Source organism: Phocoena sinus, chromosome 18 (assembly GCF_008692025.1).
Source record: "Phocoena sinus isolate mPhoSin1 chromosome 18, mPhoSin1.pri, whole genome shotgun sequence".
NCBI lineage: Eukaryota > Metazoa > Chordata > Mammalia > Artiodactyla > Phocoenidae > Phocoena > Phocoena sinus.
Window position 1 is genome coordinate 67,059,355 of NC_045780.1, and position 22,599 is coordinate 67,081,953.

Consider the following 22,599-nt stretch of genomic DNA (forward strand, 5'->3'; position numbering starts at 1 on the left):
TCTGCCTGCCATTGCAGGGGACATGGGTTCGAGCCCTGGTCCAGGAAGATCCCACATGCCTCAAAGCAGCTAAGCGTTTACGCCACAGCTACTGAAGCCCGCGTGCCTAGAGCCCGTGCTCCGCAACAAGAGAAGCCACCACAATGAGAAGCCCACGCACTGCAACTAGAGAAAGCCTGCGCACCGCAAGGAAGACCCAACGCAGCCAAAAATTAATTAATTTTTTTTAAAAAGGTGACATCTTTTTTACTAAACATGCTAGACTAAAGATGGCTGTGGATTGTTTGACATGACTCCCAGAGAGAGGTGGGATCTGTTTCCCCTTCCCTTGAATCTGGGCCGACCTGTAACTACTTTGACCAAGAAAGTATGGTGGAAGTGATGCTAAGCAAGTTTGGGGCCTAGTCTCTAAGAGGACAAAGCACCTTCCACCGTGGTCTTTTGGAGCCCTAAGCTGCCATGTGAGAAGTCCAGCTACCCTCCTGGAGAACACATGAAAAGGCCCTGAGACTGTGTGGAGAGAGAGACGGAGGTACCCTTCTAGCTGTGGCCACCAGCGGGCCAGGCCTGAGGTGAAGCCAGCTTTGAGACTCCTCCCAGGCCAGCCCTAGCTGAACACCACTGAGTGAGCCCAGCCAGTGCCACGTGGAGCAGAAGAATCGGCCACCTGAGCTCTGCCCAAGTTCCTGACTCACACCACCACGAAACAGAATAAAATGGTTATGTTAAGCCATTGGTTTGGGGCTATTTTTTTATGCAGTAATAGTTATCTGGAGCAATAAAACATTTTTAGGTGAACATGTTGATATTTTAGAAATTATTTTGATAAGAGTACTATTGATCCTTCGGATTTCTCTGTTAAGATCTTTAAAGAATGTGTAATGAGGATGAGTGACAAGTGAGTGAAAGGATGTATTTTAGCTCTTAAAAGGTGGCAGATTGACGCAGGCATCTACCAACTGACTTCACACTGTATCTGTCCCGTGTCATTTTACCGTTCACACCCACATGTGATTAACTGCACTTTGAAGATCGTATTTAATTTTATTAGAATATAACATTAAAGTTTAGTTTCAGCAGAAAAATCTGCGTATGTGTATACACTTTGGAACTGCTTGTAATAGTCTGTACTGCCCATCCCCATTCACTCTACCCACAGTGTATATTCTTTCTAAAAGTAGTTGACATATACCATCTAATTTATGTTAACAAAGAAAGCTTCTTCCATGTATGTATTTGGTGGTAGTCTGCTTCAGTTTTGATATCCAGCTCCTGGCACAAAGAAAGCATCCAGTAAATGTTGAATTAGGAATAAAGGTCCCTTCGGTTCATTACCTTATGGATTTTGACCGTTTTCTTGCCGAATATCTGGAGAACCCTTATATTACAAATCAATTTAAGCATTTCGGCATCTAATGGAAAGCATGATAAAGGATAAAAAATAAAGCATTCTAGATGGTGTACATCCAAAATGCTTTTTTAGCCTGGTGACCATGGATATATTTGCATTGTTTCTGTGACATTTTCACTGTGGGCTACATACAAAAACTGTCATATTTGAAGATAATCACTTCATTGACTCATTCTATTTTGTATGGCTATAAGCGTCAAGAATTGATTCCAGCACCGGAGATACAGCTACATAAAAAAGCATTCATGGGGCTTCCCTGGTGACACAGTGGTTGAGAGTCCGCCTGCCAATGCAGGGGACACGGGTTCGTGCCCAGTCCGGGAAGATCCCACATGCCGCGGAGCGGCTGGGCCCGTGAGCCATGGCCGCTGAGCCTGCGCGTCCGGAGCCTGTGCTCTGCAACAGGAGAGGCCACAGCAGTGAGAGGCCCGTGTACTGCAAAAAAAAAAAAAAAAAAAAATTCATGGCCCTTTGCCTTCCTGAGGTCCCAGATCTAACTTTAAAGGTGACACAGCTGTTTTAAAGCAGAAGCAAGACTATCTCAGAACACCTAATTCTCTTCAGTTTTGTTTGGTTTCCATTTTCTTTTTTATTATCCCACATTGTTTTATAGGACGTCAGAGCCATGGTTCATATCTAGTAACTTGACTTAGCGGTGCCTGGAGCAAGAAGACGAATAGAGTAAGGAAAGATACTTCTGTTCAGAGAAGATGGTAAATTGTCAGCTTCTGATATCAGAGGCAATAGTATCTATCCTGTTTTTCTTACATTGTTCCCATAAGAACTAATGGTCTTTAGAGTAGAAAGTTAGGTTTGGCCATCCTGCCAGGGAGTGGAAGCTGGAGATAGGAAATAAGATAACTATGTAACAGTTTTTGTTACCATGTAACAATAGTATTTTACAGTATCCATAATACTTCAATGGATAATTCATGTAAACTGCTTAGTGCAGTGTCTGGCACCTCCTAAGCCCTCTACAGATGCTAGCTATTATTAGTAAAGTCATCACCGTCATCTTCCATAACATAATACCTAAGGATCAGTAATGTTTGTTTCACAGATAAGGAACATGAGGCTCAGGGAGGTCACATGACATATCTGAGGGAGCACAGCCAGACTTTCTAGGTCCACTAAATCGACATCCAGTTCTCTCCCCTTTGCGGTGCAGTCCATCATGATTTTAGCCAGTGACCACATGGTGGTTGACCTTGACTGTTAACGTAGAGATAGCCTTTATCAAGTGCTTGTAGAGCCATCACATATTTTTCTTAGGTCGTGGTTTGGGGGGATGGGGAGAGAACCATGTGCAGGGCTTTAAAATAACTACTGTGGAAGTGGCATATAGGATAGAATAGAGGGGTGAGAAATTGGAGGTGGGACCAGTTAGGAGACTGTTGCATAGCTCAGGTATGACTTGTTTTGGAAATGAAAGGGGTTTTGTAGCGGGAATGAAAATGAAGGGACAGATTTTCTCACATCCAATAATTCCCACCCTGCCTGTCCCCTGTAATCACTACTGTTCCAGACCTATTGTTACAGTCTCTCATCCCAAACCTGATTACTTTAGAGACTAGTGAAGACTTTTGCTTACCACCCTTTCTCCCTCACTCACACAGTGACTTCTTATAACTGTTTCTAACTTCTTTTAATTCGCTGTTGACTTGAATCCTGTCAAAATATCGGTAGCTCATCATTCTCCATTGGCTGCTGTTGGGCACCATAATCTCTGCCAATAATGGTAGTTTCCAGCTCCTTTCTTCATTGTGCATTTGTTTTGTTTTGCCTTTGCCATCTGTCACCTGTTACTTCTCCCGCTTCAAGTGAAAAAAAAAAACTTTTTAATAGACATCCCCAGTCAAACTTATGCCAGTTGAACCAACCAGTTACAACCTGTCATGCATAATTGATACGCTCGTCCCCTGAGCTGCTTATTGCTGGAGAGAAGGAGAGCTAATTCTGCTGGTCTGATAACCTGCATTTTCTAGAGATTCAGCGTGTTTTTAGTTTTGTTTGGTGCTGTTTGTATTTAGTGATTTGGAAATAAATATTTTAAGATCTTACTACGACAGTAGGAAAATACCCCAGGAAAAATACTCTTCTGGTCATAATTTTAAAAGTCTTAGCTCTTTCTAGCTTTGATGCATCTTTAAATCTTTTTCAGTCAGAGGTAACTTTTAAGAAGTACTTGTAACTGAACTTTCACTGTGTATCAGATATATATGAATTTTCATTCATCAGCATTTTTGCCAAGAATTTGAAATGAGAGGATGCTGAGAAGGTATATCCTATAATTTGATATAAATTTAGATAACAGTTCAAATAACTTGCGTTTTCCTGAGCAATGACTCAGTTTAGTCTTTTCAAGTACAATAGTTGGACCTGTTTTTTAATGCAGAGGTTTTTAGATTTCGACTTTCACTGAAGATAAAAAGCATGTTTTATGTCTGAAGACCTTTGTTCCTTAGATGGATGACAGCTGTGTGTTTTTCGAATAGGTGTCCAAACTTGAATTTTCCCTGCTATTTAAATTATGTAAGAAGATGCATACTTTGTTGACAGATTATTTGATGACTGAATATACATTAAGATGCAGATTGAAATTTAACTACATGTTAAAATATCAAACGTGGACCAACAACTGCTTTCCTCTGCCTTATTTTGGTTATCTTGGATATTGTGCTTCTTTTTAAAAAACAAAAAGGGAATCAACTGGTTTATTCAGATATTTTTGCAATTAGTTTCTAAATAACAAGGTTTAAGGCTTCCAGTTGCAAATATTTCCTCACCTATGACACATTACTGGGGCAGATTACCTTCATTTCTAATAAATAAAAAGCCAGATTGAATGTGGTCATGATTATATTTTCTGTTTCTAACATGGATATTTGAAGTTCTCCGCCATACTGTGGCATCCTGATATGCCTGAAAAGAATTGTGGTCAGATGGATGCAATTTATAGATCTGATGGTGAAGAAAATGTTCAGAGTTATTATCGTTTTTATTTCCAAAACATATACTTTAGTATAGTACTCCTTATGCTTTCAGTCTTTAGCCAGTCTTGAATATAAAATAAACAGCGTAGGACGTGGACAGAAATTTAAAATGGATTAGCAGTATTCAGCTGAATAATATACTAACTGATCGACTTTATCTTGCACTTTGTGTGACTTGCACCCCATAACCAACATGCATACTCACTCCGTTTGTCTTGAAGTTTATTTTACCATTCCTATTGCAATGAGGAAATCATTTAGATAATTATCTCATTTATTGATTTTTTTCTGTTTCAATTTATTTTTTTATTGATGTATAACTTTTATGTAGTGAAGTACACAAATTAAGATTAGACCGCTAGATGCATACTCCAGGTAGCCAAGTCCTGGATGAAGATGTGGGACAAACATTTCAAGCAACACAGCAGGTTCCCTCATGTTTCATCCCTGTCACTTCCATGCTCAAAGACCAGCACAGATCAGTTTTGTCTGTTATTAAGCTTCTGGCCTTTATCATTCAACATCCTCTTTGTCAGATTCATCCATGTCGCTTGTAGCAGTAGCTGATTGTTCACTGAGGTACAGTAGTCCCCTTGCATGTAGTCCTCTTGTATGATTTCATTATTTATTCTGTTGATAAGTATTTGGGTAGTTTCTAGATCACGGCTATCATTATTAACACTACTATGAACATTCTAGTACATATCTTCTGGTGCATATATGTACACTGTCCCTTGGTGTATACCTCGGAGTAGAATTATTGGGTCATAAATGCATAGGCTCAGCGTTAGTAAATACAGTTGACCCTTGAACAACATGGATTTGAACTGTGCAGGTTCACTTATATGCAGATATTTTTCAAAAGTAAATACTGCAGTGCTACACAGTCCATGGTTTGTTGAAGCCCTAGTTAGTTGTGGAGGAACCATGGATACGGAGGGCCAACTGTAAGCTATAAGCAGATTAACCCCCAAGTTGTTAAAGGGTCAACTGTACTGCCAAATGATTTTCCAAAGTAGTTGTACCGATTTGCTCTTCCCCCAATAAGAGTTTCAGTTGTTCCACATCCTGGTCAACATTTGATATAGTCAGTCTTTTAAAATCTTAGCTTAGCTGATAAGATTTTAGTGGCACCTCATTTTGATTTTAGTTTTTATTTCCCTGGTGTATAATGATGAATACCTTTTTGTATGCTTAATGACTATTTGCATATCTTTTAAAAAATACCTGCTCAAGTGTTTTGTCCACTTAAAAATTGTATTTTCTTCTTACATTTTGTAGAAATTCTTTATACATTTTGGATAGAAGTCCTTTGTCAGATACGTGTATTGCAGATACCTTTTCCCAATCTTGCCTTACATTTTGACTTGCTTAATAGTTTCTTTTAATGAGCATAAATTCTTAATTTTAATGAAGTCTACTTTATTAATCTTTTTTGGTTCTTTTCTGTGTCCTAATTAATATAACTTTGTCCACTCTAAGGTTATGAAGATTCATCCTCCATATTTCTTTCTAGAAGGTATATTGACTTTCATTCTATGATTCATCTGTAATTTGTGTTAGTGGTGTAAGATGGGGGGGGTTCAAGGTTTCTTTGGGTTTTGGTTTTTGGTTTTTACCACATGGCTATCCAGCTGACCTAGTGCTATTTATTTAAAAGACCGTTTCCCCAATGAATTGTAGATGCACCTTTGTCATAAATCAGGCAAATCTGTATGTGTAGGTCTGTTTCTAGACCCTCTATTCTGTCCCATTTTTCTATTTCTTCTTACGTGTAAACCACACCATCTTAATTATTATAGCTTTATAAGTCTTGATATCTGGTATCTAATACTCAAGCTTTGTTTTAATTCTTCAGATTTGCTTTGGCTATTCTAGTTATTTTGCTTTTCCATAGAATTCTTTGCATTTCCAAAAATCATCTGTCAGTTACCCCACACGCACAAAATTATCAAAAATCTGCTGTCATTTCGATTGGGATTACGTGGAGTCCATAAATCAATTTGTGGAGAATTGACATGTTAATGTTGAGTCTTCCAATCAGTGAATAGTACATTCCTCCATTTATTTAGGTCTTCTTTAATTTCTCTAAGCACTGTTTTGTAATTTTCATTGTAAAAGCCTTTTAAATCTTTGATTAGATTTATTTCTGGTATTTGATAATTTTTCAACAAAAAGCTGGAGCAGTTAGGCATGTATAACCTAAACCTCACATCTTAACACAACCTAACTTAAAATTTATCTGACTTAAACGTAAAATGCAAAACTATAAAACTTTTAGAGAAAATCTTCATGATCTAGGGCTAGACAGAGTTCTTCACTTGACACTAAAACCATATTGCATAGGATAATAATTGATAAATTGATATTTAAATGATCTATTTCATATGAGATGAGTTGTGATAGTTTGTACTTTTCAAGGAATTGGCTGAGTCACCTTCAATTGCCTTTGGACAAATTGGGTACCATTCACCTTTTCCCTAGTTGAGGCCAGAGCAATGACTGCTTTTACCAGTTCGCCCTCCTCTTCGCTTTTGCCTCACCCCGTGAAACAGTAGAATTTTCCAGACAATTTTTTTAATGGTCTGAGGAGAGCATAATGCTGAAAAGGCCATATGGAGAAGTATAACTTTTTCTTTCTTAGGAGGGCCTAAGAAGAGGGGAGTTGGAGTTTTTATTTATTTATACTGTTGGAGTTTTAATTTATTTATACTGTCCCTCCAATCAAAAAAGTATTTGAAGCTTCTTGTTGATTGATGTAATATTTTTCTAAGATTTTTAAAGAGTTAATTAAAGTAATAATTCGGAAAGAGCTAAAAATACATCTATAGTGTTGGGTAATTATCATTCACAAACTTTTAGAAATAATCAGAATATCCAAGTGTATGGTAGAAGCAGAAGGCAGAAACATTACTCTTTGTCTATTGGTAGGAATTTGAGAGTATGTAGAAAGACCTTCAACAAGGTGAAATTTGAGTGCCAAATGATTTTTATCTTACATAGTAAAAGAAAAGTTCGTATCTAGAAACAGCATACATCTTTAACAAGACTCCCAGGTAATCAGTAAAGGATAGGTAGAAAGCCAGGAATAATATTAAGGTAAACATGAAGTGAGTGGAATATTTAGAAAATTAAACGTATATAGGAAAAGGAAGTAGCCACTTCTACAGGAAAATCATCATCGAATTTTAAGCTAAGAGGGGATTGTTTTTAATGTTTATTAAGAACTCCATGGTATACTAAAAGTTTCTTTGTAAGAAGTAGTGATTTGATAACCAAGACAATTTTAAACATGATCACAGTACAAGTGTATTAGAAACAGGGTAATAGGAGGCATATGGTAGTTCCCCTTGGGGTCTTAGGTTCTTAGTCATGAGATAAAGCCATACTTGTAGGGCTTCCCTGGTGGCGCAGTGGTTGAGAGTCCGCCTGCCGATGCAGCGGACACGGGTTCGTGCCCCGGTCCGCGAAGATCCCACATGCCGCGGAGCGGCTGGGCCCGTGAGCCATGGCTGCTGAGCCTGCGCGTCTGGAGCCTGTGCTCCGCAACGGGAGAGGCCACAACAGTGAGAGGCCCACGTACCGAAGAAGAAAAAAAAAAAACTGTACTTGTAAAAGCAATAGTTTACCTATGAATCTTACTGATTTCTCTTTTTTGTCAGACCACTACCTGCTGTCTTCTTCAACCAGTCCATTATCATGTCTTTGTTGGTGCTGCCTCCGAAATACATTTTAAGTTTTATTTCTTAATACTGTCATTGCCATCATCCCAAGTCATCATTGACTTTTGCCTGGAACAGTACAATCATCTCCTGTCTTCCTGCTACTATTGTGCCCCTAAAGAACATTTTCTGTACATTAACCACACTGATCTCTTAACACATAGAACCACCTAATTTTTTTTTTGTTAAAAAACCTTCAGTGACTTTCTCCTATTCTTACAATAGTGGCCATAGGTCCTTCTTCAATCATCCCTCATGCTTTTCTTCCCCCTTGCTCTTTACGCTGTAATCGTTCCAATCTCCTTTTTGTTCCCTGAATAAGCCTAGCATTCTTCTACAACCTATCCTTTATATTTTCTTCTGGCTAAAATGTTTGATTCCTGGTTTACTCCCATGGCTGACTCAACTCTCAGTCTTCAAGTTTCTGCTTAGAATTCATCTCCCAGAGATGCCTTCTTTGATCACCTCATGTAATATTGGCCTGCCCAAATTACTGTACATTAATCAATATTGTTTTTCTTTGAAACAGCTGTCACAGTCGTTAGTTACATTGGTTGTTTGTTTATAGTGTTACCTTCAACTTGAGTGTAAACTCCAAGGATTTTATTTGTCTTATATCTCCAGTCCTTCACACAATGCCTAGTAGATACTCAAGAAATAAATTAATGAAAACCTATGAACCCCAAATTCTTAATGATATAAAATGTAAATAAGAGTTCAGACAAATGAGCTATTTATAAAAGGAAGATTTTAAAAAGAGATGAAATTTGACCTCAATTTCGAATGGTAGTTAGAATTTTGATTGGCAGGGACTTCTGTCGTTAGAGGACCATCATGAACAAGGAAACAGAATTTAGAACAGAAGATTCTCTTTGGAAAGTTGTAGGAGATAAAGTTGAATTAGATATGAAGGGCTAGAGTTTGGAAACCTGAAGAAGCTAAACAGAGGGGTTTAGGTATAATATGATTAGTAGTGGAGAGCTGCTGTCACCCCCCGAGAAGAGCAGCATGAATGACATCATATAAGTAAATGTTTTCAAGGAATTGATGCATTTCATCTAAGTTTTTATTTCAGGAGCATATTCTCTTTCATGTCTGTAGGGTGTGTAGTTAAGTTTCCTCTTTCTGGTATTGTTAATTTGTGTCATCTTTTTTTCTTGATCAATCTGGCTAGAAGTTTATCGGTTTTATTGGTCTTTTCAGAGAACCAGATTTTTAATTTTGTTGATTTTCTATATTGTTTTTCTGTTTTCAATTTCTTTTATTTTTGTTCTTTAGTATTTCATCCTTCTGCTTAATTTGGATTTATTTTGTGCTTTTTCTCGTTTCTTAAGGTAGTAGCACAGATCATTGATTTAAGACCTTTCTTCTTTTCAAATATAAACATTTAATGCTATAATTTCTCTCTGTGCAGTGCTTTAACTACATCCCACAGATTTTGATATGTTCTATTTTCATTTTCATTCAAATAAGTGTTTTCTTATTTTATAATGATGTCTTCTTTGACCCATGGATTATTTTGAAGTATATGGTTCAGTTTCTAAATATCTGGAGATTTTTCTTGATATCTTTTTGTTACTGATTTCTAGTTTAATTCCACTATGGTCCGAGAATATATTTTGTATCATTTCAGCTCTTTTACATTTGTTACAGTTTTTATAGCCAAAAATATGGTGTGTCTTAGTGAATATTGCAGGGGCACTTGACAAGAATTATGTATTCTGCTTTTATGGTGTAGAGTGTTCTATAAATATTAATTAGATAAAGTTGGTTGATATCCTTCTGCATTGCTACACAGTTCTCACAGTGGCGATCATCTTCCTAGCATAGTGGGCAGAGAAAAAATAAGGAAAAAAACTAAAGATTTCTCTCATTCTCTTTGGACCTTAAGGAGCCCTTTTTTCAGTTCCTCTAACCAGAAATTTCTAATGAAGTCTTAGCTGTTGGCATTGCCCACTACCCCAGCTCTGCTAGGGGCCCACTGTAGGTGAGTTGTGAAAGGAAAAACAAGAAAAAAGGGAGGTTTTGGCTTCCCTGGTGGCTCAGTGGTTAAGAATCCGCCTGCCAATGCAGGGGACACGGGTTTGAGCCCTGGTCCAGGAAGATCCCACATGCCGCAGAGCAACTAAGCCTGAGCACCACTACTGAGCCTGCGCTCTAGAGCCCGCAAGCCACAACTACTGAGCCTGTGAGCCACAACTACTGAGCCCACGTGCCACAACGACTGAAGCACACACACCTAGAGCCCATGCTCTGCAACAAAGAGAAGCCACCGCAATGAGAAGCATGCACACTGCAATGAAGAGTAGCCCCCACTCGCCGCAGCTAGAGAAAGCCCGCATGCAACAATGAAGACCCAACGCAACCAAAAATAAAATAAATATATATATTTTTTTAAAACCCTTAAAAATAAAAAGAAAAGAAAAGATAAAAGGGAGGTTTCCCCACCCACACACATACTCCAGCTCACAGAGATCCCTTTACCCTGATCTTCTGGGTAGAAAGACAGAATTTCTCCCAGAGTTCTGGCTGTGTGCATACCACTGAGTGCCCACCCTCAGCTCAAGGCCACAAGAGAAAAGAGGAAAAACTAGGAAATTCAACCTCCGTATGGGTCTTCTCTCTAAGAATTGGCTCTCCTCCCCAATCTGCCTGCTTTTCTTTACTTTTCAGAGTTGTTTGGTAGTTGCTGTTTGTATCTTGTCCTGAGTTTTTACCTGTGATTAGTGGGATATAAAGACTTTAGTGGACTTAAGCCAACTTGGCTACCCTAGTCCTCAAGTAGCTCTTTTTAAAAGACTTTATTTCTTGGACTTTCCTGGTAACGCAGTGGTTAAGAATCCGCCTGCCAATGCAGGCGACACAGGTTCGATCCCTGCTCCGGGAAGATCCCACATGCCGTGGAGCAACTAAGCCCGTGCGCCGCAACTACTGAGCCTACGCTCTAGAGCCCACGTGCCGCAACTACTGAGCCCGCATGCTGCAACTACTGAAGCCCGCAAGCCTAGAGCCCACGCTCCGCAACTAGAGAAGCCACCGCAATAAGAAGCCCACGCACCGCAACCAGAGAAAAGCCCACACGCCACAACGAAGACCCAACACAGCCAAAAAAATAAATAAAAATAAAATAAAATAACAGAATAAAAAAAAAAAGACTTTCTTCAGAGTAGTTTACGGTTCACAGCAAAATCGAGGTGATGCGCTGTATAGCCCCTGAGCCTACCCGTGCATAGCCTTTCCCATAAGCAATATCCCCCACCAGACTGGTACATTGGTTAAACTGATGAACCTACACTGACACATCATAATCCCCCAAAGTCAGCAGTTTACCTTAGTACACTCTTGGTGGTGTATGTTGTGGATCTGGGCAAATGTTTAATAGCATGTGTTCATCGTGGTGGTATCATAAAGAGTATTTTCACTGCCCTGAAGATCCTCTGTGCTCCACCTCTTCACCCCTTCCTCCCCACCCCCACCAACTCCTGGCAACCACTGATCTTTTAACTGTCTCCATAGTTTTGCCTTTTCCAAAATGTCATATAATTCAAACCGTACAGTATGTAGCCATTTCAGACTGGTTTCCTTTACTTAATGCGCCTTTAAGTTTCCTACCTGTCTTTTCATGGCTTGACAGGTCATTTCTTGTTAACGCTGAATGATATTTCATTGTCTGGATGTACCACAGTTTATCCATTCACCTATTGAAGGATATCTTGGTTGCTTCCAAGTTTTGGCAGTTATGAATAAAGCTGCTATGTACATATGCAGGTTTTATATATTCATAATTATTCACTTTTGGGGGTAAACACCAAGGATTGCTGGATTGTATGATAAGAGTGTGTGTAGTTTTCTACGAAACCACTGAACTGTCCTCCAAGTGGCTGTACCATTTTGCTTTCCTACCGGGAATGAATGAGAGTTCCTGTTGCTCCTATCATTTGGTGTTGTCAGCGTTCTAGATTTTGTCCATTCTAGTAGGTGTATAGTGGTATCTGTTTTAATTTGAATTTCTCTGACAAAATATGATGTGCAGCATCTTTTCACATGCTTATTTGCCATCTGTATATCTTCTTCATTGAGATGTCTATTAAGGTCTTTCAGCCTTTTTTTTTTTTTTTTTTGCAGTGCTCAGGCGTCTCACTGTTGTGGCCTCTCCCGTTGCAGAGCACAGGCTCCGGACGTGCAGGCTCAGCGGCCATGGCTCACGGGCCCAGCCACTCCACAGCATGTGGGATCTTCCCGGACCAGGGCACGAACTCACGTCCCCTGCATCGGCAGGCGGACTCTCAACCACTGCGCCACCAGGGAAGCCCTCACTCAATTTTTTAATTGGGTTGTTTGTTTCTTGTTGAGTTTTAAGACTTCTTGGTATATTTTGGATAACAATCCTTTATCAGATGTCTTTTGCAAATATTTTCTCCCTCAAATGGTTTTTTAATACAACATTCAAAATGCCTGAGTTGAGGGGCTTCCCTGGTGGCGCAGTGGTTGAGAGTCCGCCTGCCGATGCAGGGGACGCGGGTTTGAGCCCCGGTCCGGGAGGATCCCACATGCTATGGAGCGGCTGGGCCCGTGAGCCATGACCGCTGAGCCTGCGCATCCAGAGCCTGTGCTCCGCAACAGTGAGAGGCCCGTGTACTGCCAAAAAAAAAAAAAAAAAAGAGCCTGAGTTGCATTGTCATGATCAGTTTGGTCCCTCACCATCAACCTGTTCTTCTGATACAGTGTCAGCTCTTAATTTCTATTAAAACAGATTATTTTTATCTACATCGGTTTGGAGTATCTGTGATAGCTTTGAGTATCTTTTTAGTGTTATTATCCTCCTAACTTAATTTTTACATTACATTTACAGATTTCTCTCTGTTCTTCAGTGTGCAGTCTGAAACCAAGAGAAAGTTGCAGCATAGAATTGTGGTTTCCTTTCATTACTCGAGCTAAATTACCAGAAGTGCTCTTTTAAGATGAAATATTTAGTCACCTCAAAACAAATCAGTTTAGAGGAAGACGGAAGCCTTATTTAGCTTATGTTTTCCATCCTTACGAGAAGTATTGATGTTTTATGCTGGCAGGCTGTGGTAGGAGCCTTCAACTCCTAGCCAAAAACCGTTCTCTTTCTCCAGAACTGCCATAATACTTTATTGAAAGATTAAAAATATCAATCCCAAGGGTGGGGAAACAGGCACTCTTAAGCACTGTTGGTTGTAGTATAAATTTCTGGATGTCACTTGAGACTGCATGTATGTGTGCATGGCAATCTGGTTATCTAATCTAGAAATGTGATTTTTCTGGTTTAAATGGTATGCCATACACATACACACACACACACACACACACACACACACACACACACTATGCATACCTTTGAGAAAGAAGTTATACCTCTAGGTGTAGTTCATCAGATTGCTGTTTGTTAGTGAAAAAAATGAGTAGAGGGGAACTCTCCATGCACAAATGGAGAAGGAGTCATTAAATTACGGTATGTTTATCATAGAGCCTCTATAAAATGGAATACTGTTTAGCCATTAATATGATGTATATCACTTATTGATATACAAAGACCATGATAAGTGAAAATCGAAGCTGATATAATCTTTCATAAAAATTTACATTTATATAGATATGTATAGGAAAATAGTGAAACGATATACATGAAAATAGTTATAGCAATTATTCTCATAGAGGTGAGATTAAGAATGTTTTTCAGTTTCCTCTTTACCTATTTAAATATTGCCATGGGTTTTTTAAAATCATTATGTGTTACTTATTTGACCAGGGAGATGGAGAAGAAACGCTATTTTCATTTTGGAGAAAAGATTTCTATGTTCTCGAGCGTAAAAGGAGGGACAAGGTGTTACAGATCACAGCTCATTAGATAGGGATAAACTTTTTAGCACTGACTTTTTAACACTAACATTTAACAGAACTGACAGGAAGTACAAAATGGGTTGCCTGAGATATGATTTCTACATCACTAAAGATGCTGAAATATAACCATTTGGTAAGGTTGTCATGGAAATGATTAAAGTATCAGGTGTTCTGACATTTTGCCTTGAGACCCTCTTGGTAGGTGAGATTTTTAACAACGGGTGGAAGGTTGAACAAGGGGACCTTGTAAGTAAAAATCTTTCCGATTCTCATTTCTGAATTTAAAGAGAATTATATTTCAACCTGCTCTTGAAAAAGTGACTGAGAAGACAGCAGCCTGGTAAAAGTCATGTGAAGCATAGCCTTCTTTTAATATGCTACAATGCAACACCCTCAAAAGGAAGTTAAAGGAACTGAGTATAGTGCTATCTGTCTACAACTTACCACTGGTGAATAAATGCAGGGAAGAATGCATTGATCCTGGGCTTGCCACAGTACAAAACCATGAACTATACACATACAGTATTGTTTGGGGTCACAACGTAGTAGATCAGGTCAGTGATTCCTAAGCCCTGCTGAACCCCACAATTAGTCTTCAGAACTTATAGATCTAGATAGGTTTTTTTTTTTTTTTTTTTTTTTGCGTACGCGGGCCTCTCACTGTTGTGGCCTCTCCCGTTGCGGAGCACAGGCTCAGCGGCCATGGCTCAGGGGCCCAGCCGCTCCGCGGCATGTGGGATCTTCCCAGACCAGGGCACGAACCCGTGTCCCCTGCATCGGCAGGCGGACTCTCAACCACTGCGCCACCAGGGAAGCCCTAGATAGGTATTTTTTAATAGGGTCTTGAGTCCTGATCCCACAAATTCAGATTCAGTAGCTCTGGAGTCGGGCCTGGGAATCAGTATTTTTAGTTCTCAAGCTATTTTGGTGATCAGCCGAGTTTGACACAACCAGAATAAAATATACGTACACATATACCCATATCAAGACAGTTACATAAAGACTGTTGACAAACATCAAATGCTTTGAACTATTCATATTTACAAAGCTGCCTTCACTGAGAAGCCATCAGCATTCTACAGCTAAGTGATGCTCACACCAGTATTTCTGATGTCTCATTCATGCATTAAGCAGAGCTGCTCAAAAGAACTAATTTTATTTGTTAATATATTAATAATTAATTATTAATAATTAATGTATAATATATTATATATTAATATATCATGCTCATGATACAGTAAACAACACGAACATTCATGTTAATAAAACAAGAGTTCTCAGAATATCAACAAAAATCAAAGTGAGATGCAGAAGCCACTGCATGATCCCGCTCTCAAAGGAAACATCAAGGAAGTTATGCTGAGGTTGAGAAACCAGCTGACGTTTAAGAGGTGGACAGCGTGCTACTCTGCTCTTACTAACGTTAACAATAATACATAAATTAAGTATTTTGGGAATTTTGCATCTTCACCTTTGTTCCCAAGTGATGTGTTTAGAAAAGAGAAAAAATGAAGACAACTCACGAAACTATTATAAATATAGAGCATGAAATGAAAGTACTGCCATCACCTGCCAACCAGGTACCTAGTCTTCCTAGATAATCCAGTTGGCCCTGTCATAGGCGTCACGTTTGTCTTCTGAGGCCACTTTTGCCACCCAGGTTCCTAAGTTCTGTTTAGCCTGAAGTGAACAGGTTTCCTGTGCTGCAGGGTTTCTGGCTGCGGGAGTGGCAGGAGGCTATACAGATGGGCCCCCAGCCATCACACACACTCCCACCAGCTTTCACACTGCCTGGCCTGAGTCCTACCTGGCATGCTCTTCCCCAGATACCTGCTTGGCAAACTCCCTTACACCTTTGCTCACATGCCACCATCCCAACAAGGCCTGCTCTGCTCTTCTGGTTTAAAGTAGCACCTGTGCTCCCAGCCCCCTCCCTGTTCTGCAGGTTTTTTCCATTGCACCTAACACCATTTAGTAAGCCAATAATTTACGTATTTACTTGGGTGTATTATCGATGACCGTCTCCTCTGCTAGACTCTAGGGCAGAGCTCTTTGTTTTATTCACTGATGTATCATAAGTGCCTAGAATAGTATCTAGCACATAGTAGGCCCTTAAATAAATGGATGAATAAATATACAACACATTGACTGTTTATCACTAGTTACTTACACAGCGGCAGGCAGTTTTCCGTAGAGCCTTCAGTGCTCGCACAGCTAAAAGCATCCCACGTTTCTGTGTTTGAACAGTGGTGTCAGTGCGATGGAGCTGCCGGGGCCCCGAGTGCATCTCCACCTTCCTGGGAGGCGGAATGCACTGAGCACCCGCTCCACTCGCCAAGTTGGAAAGCGCTTCTGCCTGGGGACTTCGCCCCACTGAGTCTGACGCGGTTACCCCTGCATGTTGGGCTTACTCCTGAGGCGTCCATCCACATCTCTTGTGAAGCTCAGCCCGTTGGGTGCTGTTCTTAGAGCAGTGCTGGGCTCTCAGCAGTCACTCAGTAAGTGATACGTGTTGTCTTGGGAGTGACCTGCTGTGTCTGTGCTGACTTTCAACTTCAGGGCTTAAGAACCCCTTAGAAATTAGCTAGTCCAGCTCATTTTATAGTCCAAGAAGCCACGGAACGTAGAGATTAAGTTAATTTTCTAAATTCACAGCACTGGCGAGAGGCAGTTCTGGAACTGGAGTGCTGGTCTGGGCGTTTTCGGTTTGTTTGCTTCTTAATATACCGTATAGCCACAGTGCAGAGCAGAGCCAGTTTCCTCACAGCCTCACTTTACTCTGTCAATCTCATCCTTTGCTGCTCTCCCATTTCTTTCTCACTCATCCTCCTGAAGGAGGATCCAGGTTTCTCCAGATCCTTCCTCCACACAGAGGACCAATTCTGTCATCCCAAGCCAGCGCCTTTTCCGATCCCCTTCCCCACAGGTACCCACATTAGAAGGCTCTTCCGCTTTTCCTGTTCCCTGTGGTTACGATGCTCAGCCTGGGCGGGGCAGAGTAGAAGAGGCTGTTGTCAGGGCGCTGCTTTATCCCTGTGACTCCAGGCCTGCCTCTGGCCCTCGTCCTCACCGCCCAGGTTGGCGCGCCCTCCCTCGCACTCCTCACCCCCGCCCACCAGTTCCCCCTCCTTCTTCACACTTCCTGAGGCCGTGGTCTCATATAAGCGGGCAGGAGGGGAAAGAACGCCACCCTTCGTTTATCCAGCACTTGGTTTTTCCTAGGTTCTCTCACGTGACCGTTACAGCAACCTTGTGTGTTAAGTGGGAACAGATGTTCTTACTCCTGCTTTACTGATGAGGAAATGAAATACGGGCGAGTAGAGTAACTGATTTGCCCAGCCTTGCAGCCTCTCAGTGGCCCGACTGGAAGCTGAGCCTCCAGATCCTGTCTCATATATTTATGTTAACCGAAAGAGCCACGAAATTGATCACCGTCGGGTGTTCTGAAATGTACATAATACCGTTTTTTCTTAAACATCTTATTCAGTCTCTTAAAGCCTTCTGAGAATATTAATCTGGATTTCTCTAGCATCTTTAGCATCTTGGTTTTAGGAAAGACCACTGAATTCAGTGTGTGATATAATGGACAAGGTCTCTGATACGACTAAGTTTCGGTTTAACAATCATTAAATACTGTTGCAAGTGGACCTATGTTTGCAGTGTTCTAGTTATTACCTTTTTGAGAATCTGTTAGATTTATTCAGATTCTTGATTCAGTGTATCATACAATGGTTAATGATTTGGTTTTTTTACACATTTTGAAAATCCACATATTTGTAGTTTTTAATTAAAAGTAAGAAATATTTCTTTATGTATAAAGCATATTATACTGTATATTTAAACTAAAAAGTATTCCTTAAAACAGTTATCACTTGATTAATAATAGAAAGGGATGCTTATCACTTTCCTTTTTGTTAAGTATTGTAAACAGAGATTGAAATTAATTTTAACTTTAATCGATAAATTTTACTTAATTTTATTAACGTTTATGTTACTTCACTTCTAGACAAAGTGTTTTAAACACACAGTGATGTATAGCCTCTTATAAGAAAAACAAAATGCAGTTATACCTTTGCAAGTAAAACAGATTAGGAACTGACCTTGTCCTGACAGGACTGGCCGTGTCAGCTCCTTGCCAAGCTTCTCTGTACAGCAGGCCAAGAGGGCTTGTATGCAAAGCACTGATTTATAGTGTTTGTAATGCAGCTTCATTCTCACTGCCGTTGTCCTCCCAGAGGCCAAGGAGTACACATAATTGTTTGTATGTGAGGGTACTAGAAGATGTGAAAAACTCCTGTGTCATATGTTCAGAGCTCTCAGTATGATCTGAGATCAGAAAGCCTAGGCACCGCTGAACTACAGTAAATGCGTGGAAAGTCCTTTGATAAAAATTGGAATTGTCCAGATCCATTTCTAGCAAAATGATAATATCCAAATCTTAGATTTACCTTTGATATTGTTATCCCCACTGTCCCCACTCATTTTTAAGTTGCTTGTGTATTTCAGATTTCTAAGGGGCACACTGCCTGGAGTGTGCCCTGTTGTTGAGACCATTCTCAGTTTGATCTTGTGCCAAAGAAAAAAAGAGAGACTCTGTTGGGAATATAGTTTGCTTTATAAATTAGGGTGAGTAGAGATGAACCATCTTGCCAGGATGATGAAGTTGTGGAAGTACTGTCACTAACATTAGCTGCCAGCCTGTTACTCAGTTTCCTGAATGATAAAAACGCTCTACAAATCCTGCCTTAGTAAATCCTGACCGTGTAGCTTTCTCTTCTAACGGATTAGCTGTATCCAGTCACATTTGTTATCACTTGTGTGCAGGTTTGCAGTTTGCTTCCTTTATAAATTAGAGATGCATTCTGCTTAGGGGTAAGTACAGACACAGGTATTGATTTATCCTAAAATCACAAAAAGCCTTTAAAATGATATATAAAGTACAAATGTATTAGCAACATTGCTTAGAACAAACATAAACACAAATAGTAAATAAATATACACAGTAGCACCATGTATTTTTACACCATGAGTAATCATTGTAGAGAGAATCATCTTTAGTACCAAAATGTTTTAGGACCTCTTTGTTCTTTTCATATTATCTGTTGTCTATTAGATTAGTTTTTTCCAAACATCTTTACTTATAGACACCTTACCTGAGTCCATCTGACTCCTATAACAAAAATACAATAGACTGCATGACTTAAACAACAGAAATTTATTCCTCCCAGTTCTAGAGGCTGGGGAGTCCAAGGTCAAGGCTCTGGAAGATTCAGTGTCGGGTGTGGGCCCACTTCCCTAGTTCATACACTGTCATCTTTTCACTATGTCTTTACTTGGCTGTAGGGGCAAAGGAGCTCTCTGGGCTCTCTTTTATAAGGGCACAAATTCCATTCATGATCTAATCACTTCCCAAAGGCCCAACCTAAATACCATCACCATCACTTCGGGGATTAGGTTTCAACATATGAATTTTGGTTGGACACACATTTAGTCTGTAGCACACTGATTCTAGTTAGGAAGGAAAAGAAGTGGTAACATCAAATAAAGCTAATGATTGGAATGTTTAAGTCCTTGTCAGGCTGAAAAGAACCGTGATTGTCTTTCAACAGGCTAATCTATAACAGTTTGTGTGAAGGGATAGAGTGTAGTTGCGTTTGGTGGGTTTCATCCTAATGAGTTCTACTAGCTTTTTTCTTATTTAGGAACTATTAGAACATGATCAGTTTTGTATACTTCTAGAACATAGTAAAATGCTGAAATTATATAAAATTATAAATTATTCGTTTAGTCACAAGAGCTAGTACCTCATCATCTGAATTTTTGTAAGCATCTCTTATAATGAAAAAAGTTTAAATTAATCCATAAAAAGGGATTTATTCTGAGAATAATTTTCCAAGTATATCTGGAAAGGTAAATTGATTTTAAAAGATGTATAATTGATTAATTTAAAACATCATTTTTTTTTTTTATAAATTTATTTATTTATTTATTTACGGCTGCGTTGGATCTTCGTTGCTGCGCACGGGCTTTCTCTCGTTACGGCAAGCGGGGACTACTCTTCGTTGTGGTGTGCTGGCTTCTCATTGCGGTGGCTTCTCCTGTTGCAGAGCACAGGCTCTAGGCGCGTGGGCTTCAGTAGTTGTGGCTCGTGAGCTCTAGAGCGCAGGCTCAGTAGTTGTGGTGCACGGGTTTAATTGCTCCACGGCATGTGGGATCTTCCCGGACCAGGGCTCGAACCCGTGTCCCCCGCATTGGCAGGCGGACTCTCAACCACTGCGCCACCAGGGAAGCCCCTAAAACATCATTTTGAAAAACCCATTTATGACCTACTATGAGAACTGCTTCTAAATGCCTTCTGGCAAATGTCAAACCAACTGGAGCAAATAATTTTTCATGTAACTAAAAAGTATATTTGTAGTAGAATATAGAGAATAAAGAGAAAATACACTTTACCTGTTTAACTTTGTGCTAACTTCTCCAACATCTGTGTGTTTTGTTTATTCTCTCGTAGGTATGAGAAAGTGCCAGTCATCTTGGTCGGGAACAAAGTAGATCTGGAAAGTGAGAGAGAAGTGTCCTCCAATGAAGGCAGAGCCCTTGCAGAAGAGTGGGGCTGCCCCTTCATGGAGACGTCTGCCAAGAGTAAAACAATGGTGGACGAACTCTTTGCAGAAATTGTGAGGCAAATGAACTATGCCGCGCAGCCCGACAAGGATGACCCGTGCTGTTCTGCGTGTAACATCCAGTAGCATTCACACGTGGCTGTCCCGGTCAGGAGCTGCCCTGAATCGTAGGCGATACCAACCTCGTCTGCTCAGCAGTGGAGCTTGCAGGATGTGTGGTGTGAATCTCCAGTGAAATAGCCGTCCTTGTTCAGAGTGGAGCAGTGATGGTCCGTTGATGTCTCTGAGTAACATATGGGTTCAGTAACTCCAGTCTTCACCGTGGTCCTCAGTCTTCTCTAGGCACCTGCAGCTTCAGGCATAGCCAAGTTGATCTACAGAGTGTTCTCCTTTGAAAGCTATCATTGCATTGTCGCTGAGTTGACAGAAGCAACCATGGTATATGTTAAAAATAATCATGGGCAAGAAACCAGAAGAATTCCTGTGACCACTTACAATTAAAATATTTTGTCTTCTGTTAAAAAAGAAATTAAGGAGAAATATTTTCCTACAAGAGTACTGAATTTCAGGAACTGAGATAGTGCTTCTAACCGATGTATCACATCAAGTAAGATAACAACAGCTGACCTGCCAACAGCATTACAGGGAGAGATTCTTTGCTCAGCTGACATATTTGTTTTTCAAAATCGATGCTTAATTGTAGATGTTATCCTAATTTGTGACACGGAACTAACTCACACATCAGTCCTTGATAGAGCAAAAGTCACAACAGGTTGTGTAAAAATACAGCCTAGTGTTAGAATGTGCCATCACCTGCTTTGCCCAGAAAGTGGAGACTCTTACAAGGGTTTGAGCCGAATTAAAACCCCAAACCCACCCTCTGTTAACTAAGCAGGGATGGTCTTTATTACTTTACTGAACAAGAAGGAAGCAACTGTGACGGAAAGAGATTGTGTAGCCTTACTAACGAGAAGTGTTCTAGTAGCTTAACTAGTACCATCATGTAAGGAAAACGAAGCCATGTTGCATCCACATGTTCCCGTTTGCAGAAACCTCACAAGACAGTACAGATATCTTGCATTTTTACGTTCGTTAAAGCAGCAAATTCCTTCTTGCCTTTAAGGGCTATGGTTGTGGTGTGATTCTTGGCTAACCTGCTTTCGAAATCAAGTTTTCTATAGCAGAGCTTTATCGCAGGCATTTAAAACATTGAATAACCATGAGAAATAATTTGGGCTTAAAAGTAGAACATAAATTATAGAGCGGAAGTTAAGAGACAAAAAAAAAAAAAACCCTTTAATTTTCCTGGAGAATTATATAAAGATTTTCTTATAACAATTTTGCCCTGATTACTGAAGTGGCAAATAAAGCTAGAGTGAATATTTTGTTTTGAAAAGGTGCTCAAGTTCTGACATTTTTGGTTTTCATAGCCGTAAAGTATTTATCATTTGCATGACTAAAGGCACACGAAAAACCTATTCATAAGTTTTACAGTCAAGTGCAGAAGGGTTTTCAACTAACTTCAGAGTTACAAATGCTGAAGAGAGTATCTTGAGCTGATCCTCTGGAGATAAATTTGGCCTTCAGAAGTGCAGTACCACTGAGCCTGTGATCGACATACCGCCCCACATGTTGTTGGTTTCACGCTCTTGTGCAAGTAAGCTCGGGTCTTATGTGTGTAACTGAGCGAAGAGTGTATGTTTGCGTGTGCACGTGTGTTCATTGTTCCTACGAATTTGGCACAAGTCAGAGATAATTGCCTATAATGAGAATCTGTACTGCAGGATATAGTGTATCAAAACCATTTTTTTCTTTCAAATTATTTGTTTTTATACATTATTGAAATCATTGGTAGCCCCCCAAGTGTTTAGTAACCTGACATTAAGGTTAGAGGAGAGAAAAAAGGTGGATAGTCCTTTTCGTAGATGAGAAAACAGAGATCTGTGGGTAAAACCAGGCCGTGGTTGTCAGAAGTCTTTGAATTG

General features: G+C 40.0%; 1 protein-coding gene across 2 annotated transcripts in view; it reads left to right on the top strand.

Moving 5' to 3' along the window:
* Nucleotides 1–21,983, top strand: part of RAP2A (RAP2A, member of RAS oncogene family) — a 39,686-nt gene extending 17,703 nt beyond the window's left edge. For both annotated transcript variants that reach the window (XM_032611227.1, XM_032611226.1), the window contains one exon: nucleotides 20,503–21,983. In XM_032611227.1, coding sequence (XP_032467118.1) covers nucleotides 20,503–20,740 — 238 coding nt within the window. In that variant the 3' untranslated portion in view covers nucleotides 20,741–21,983. The remainder of the gene's footprint in view (nucleotides 1–20,502) is intronic.
* Nucleotides 21,984–22,599: the final 616 nt, after the last annotated feature.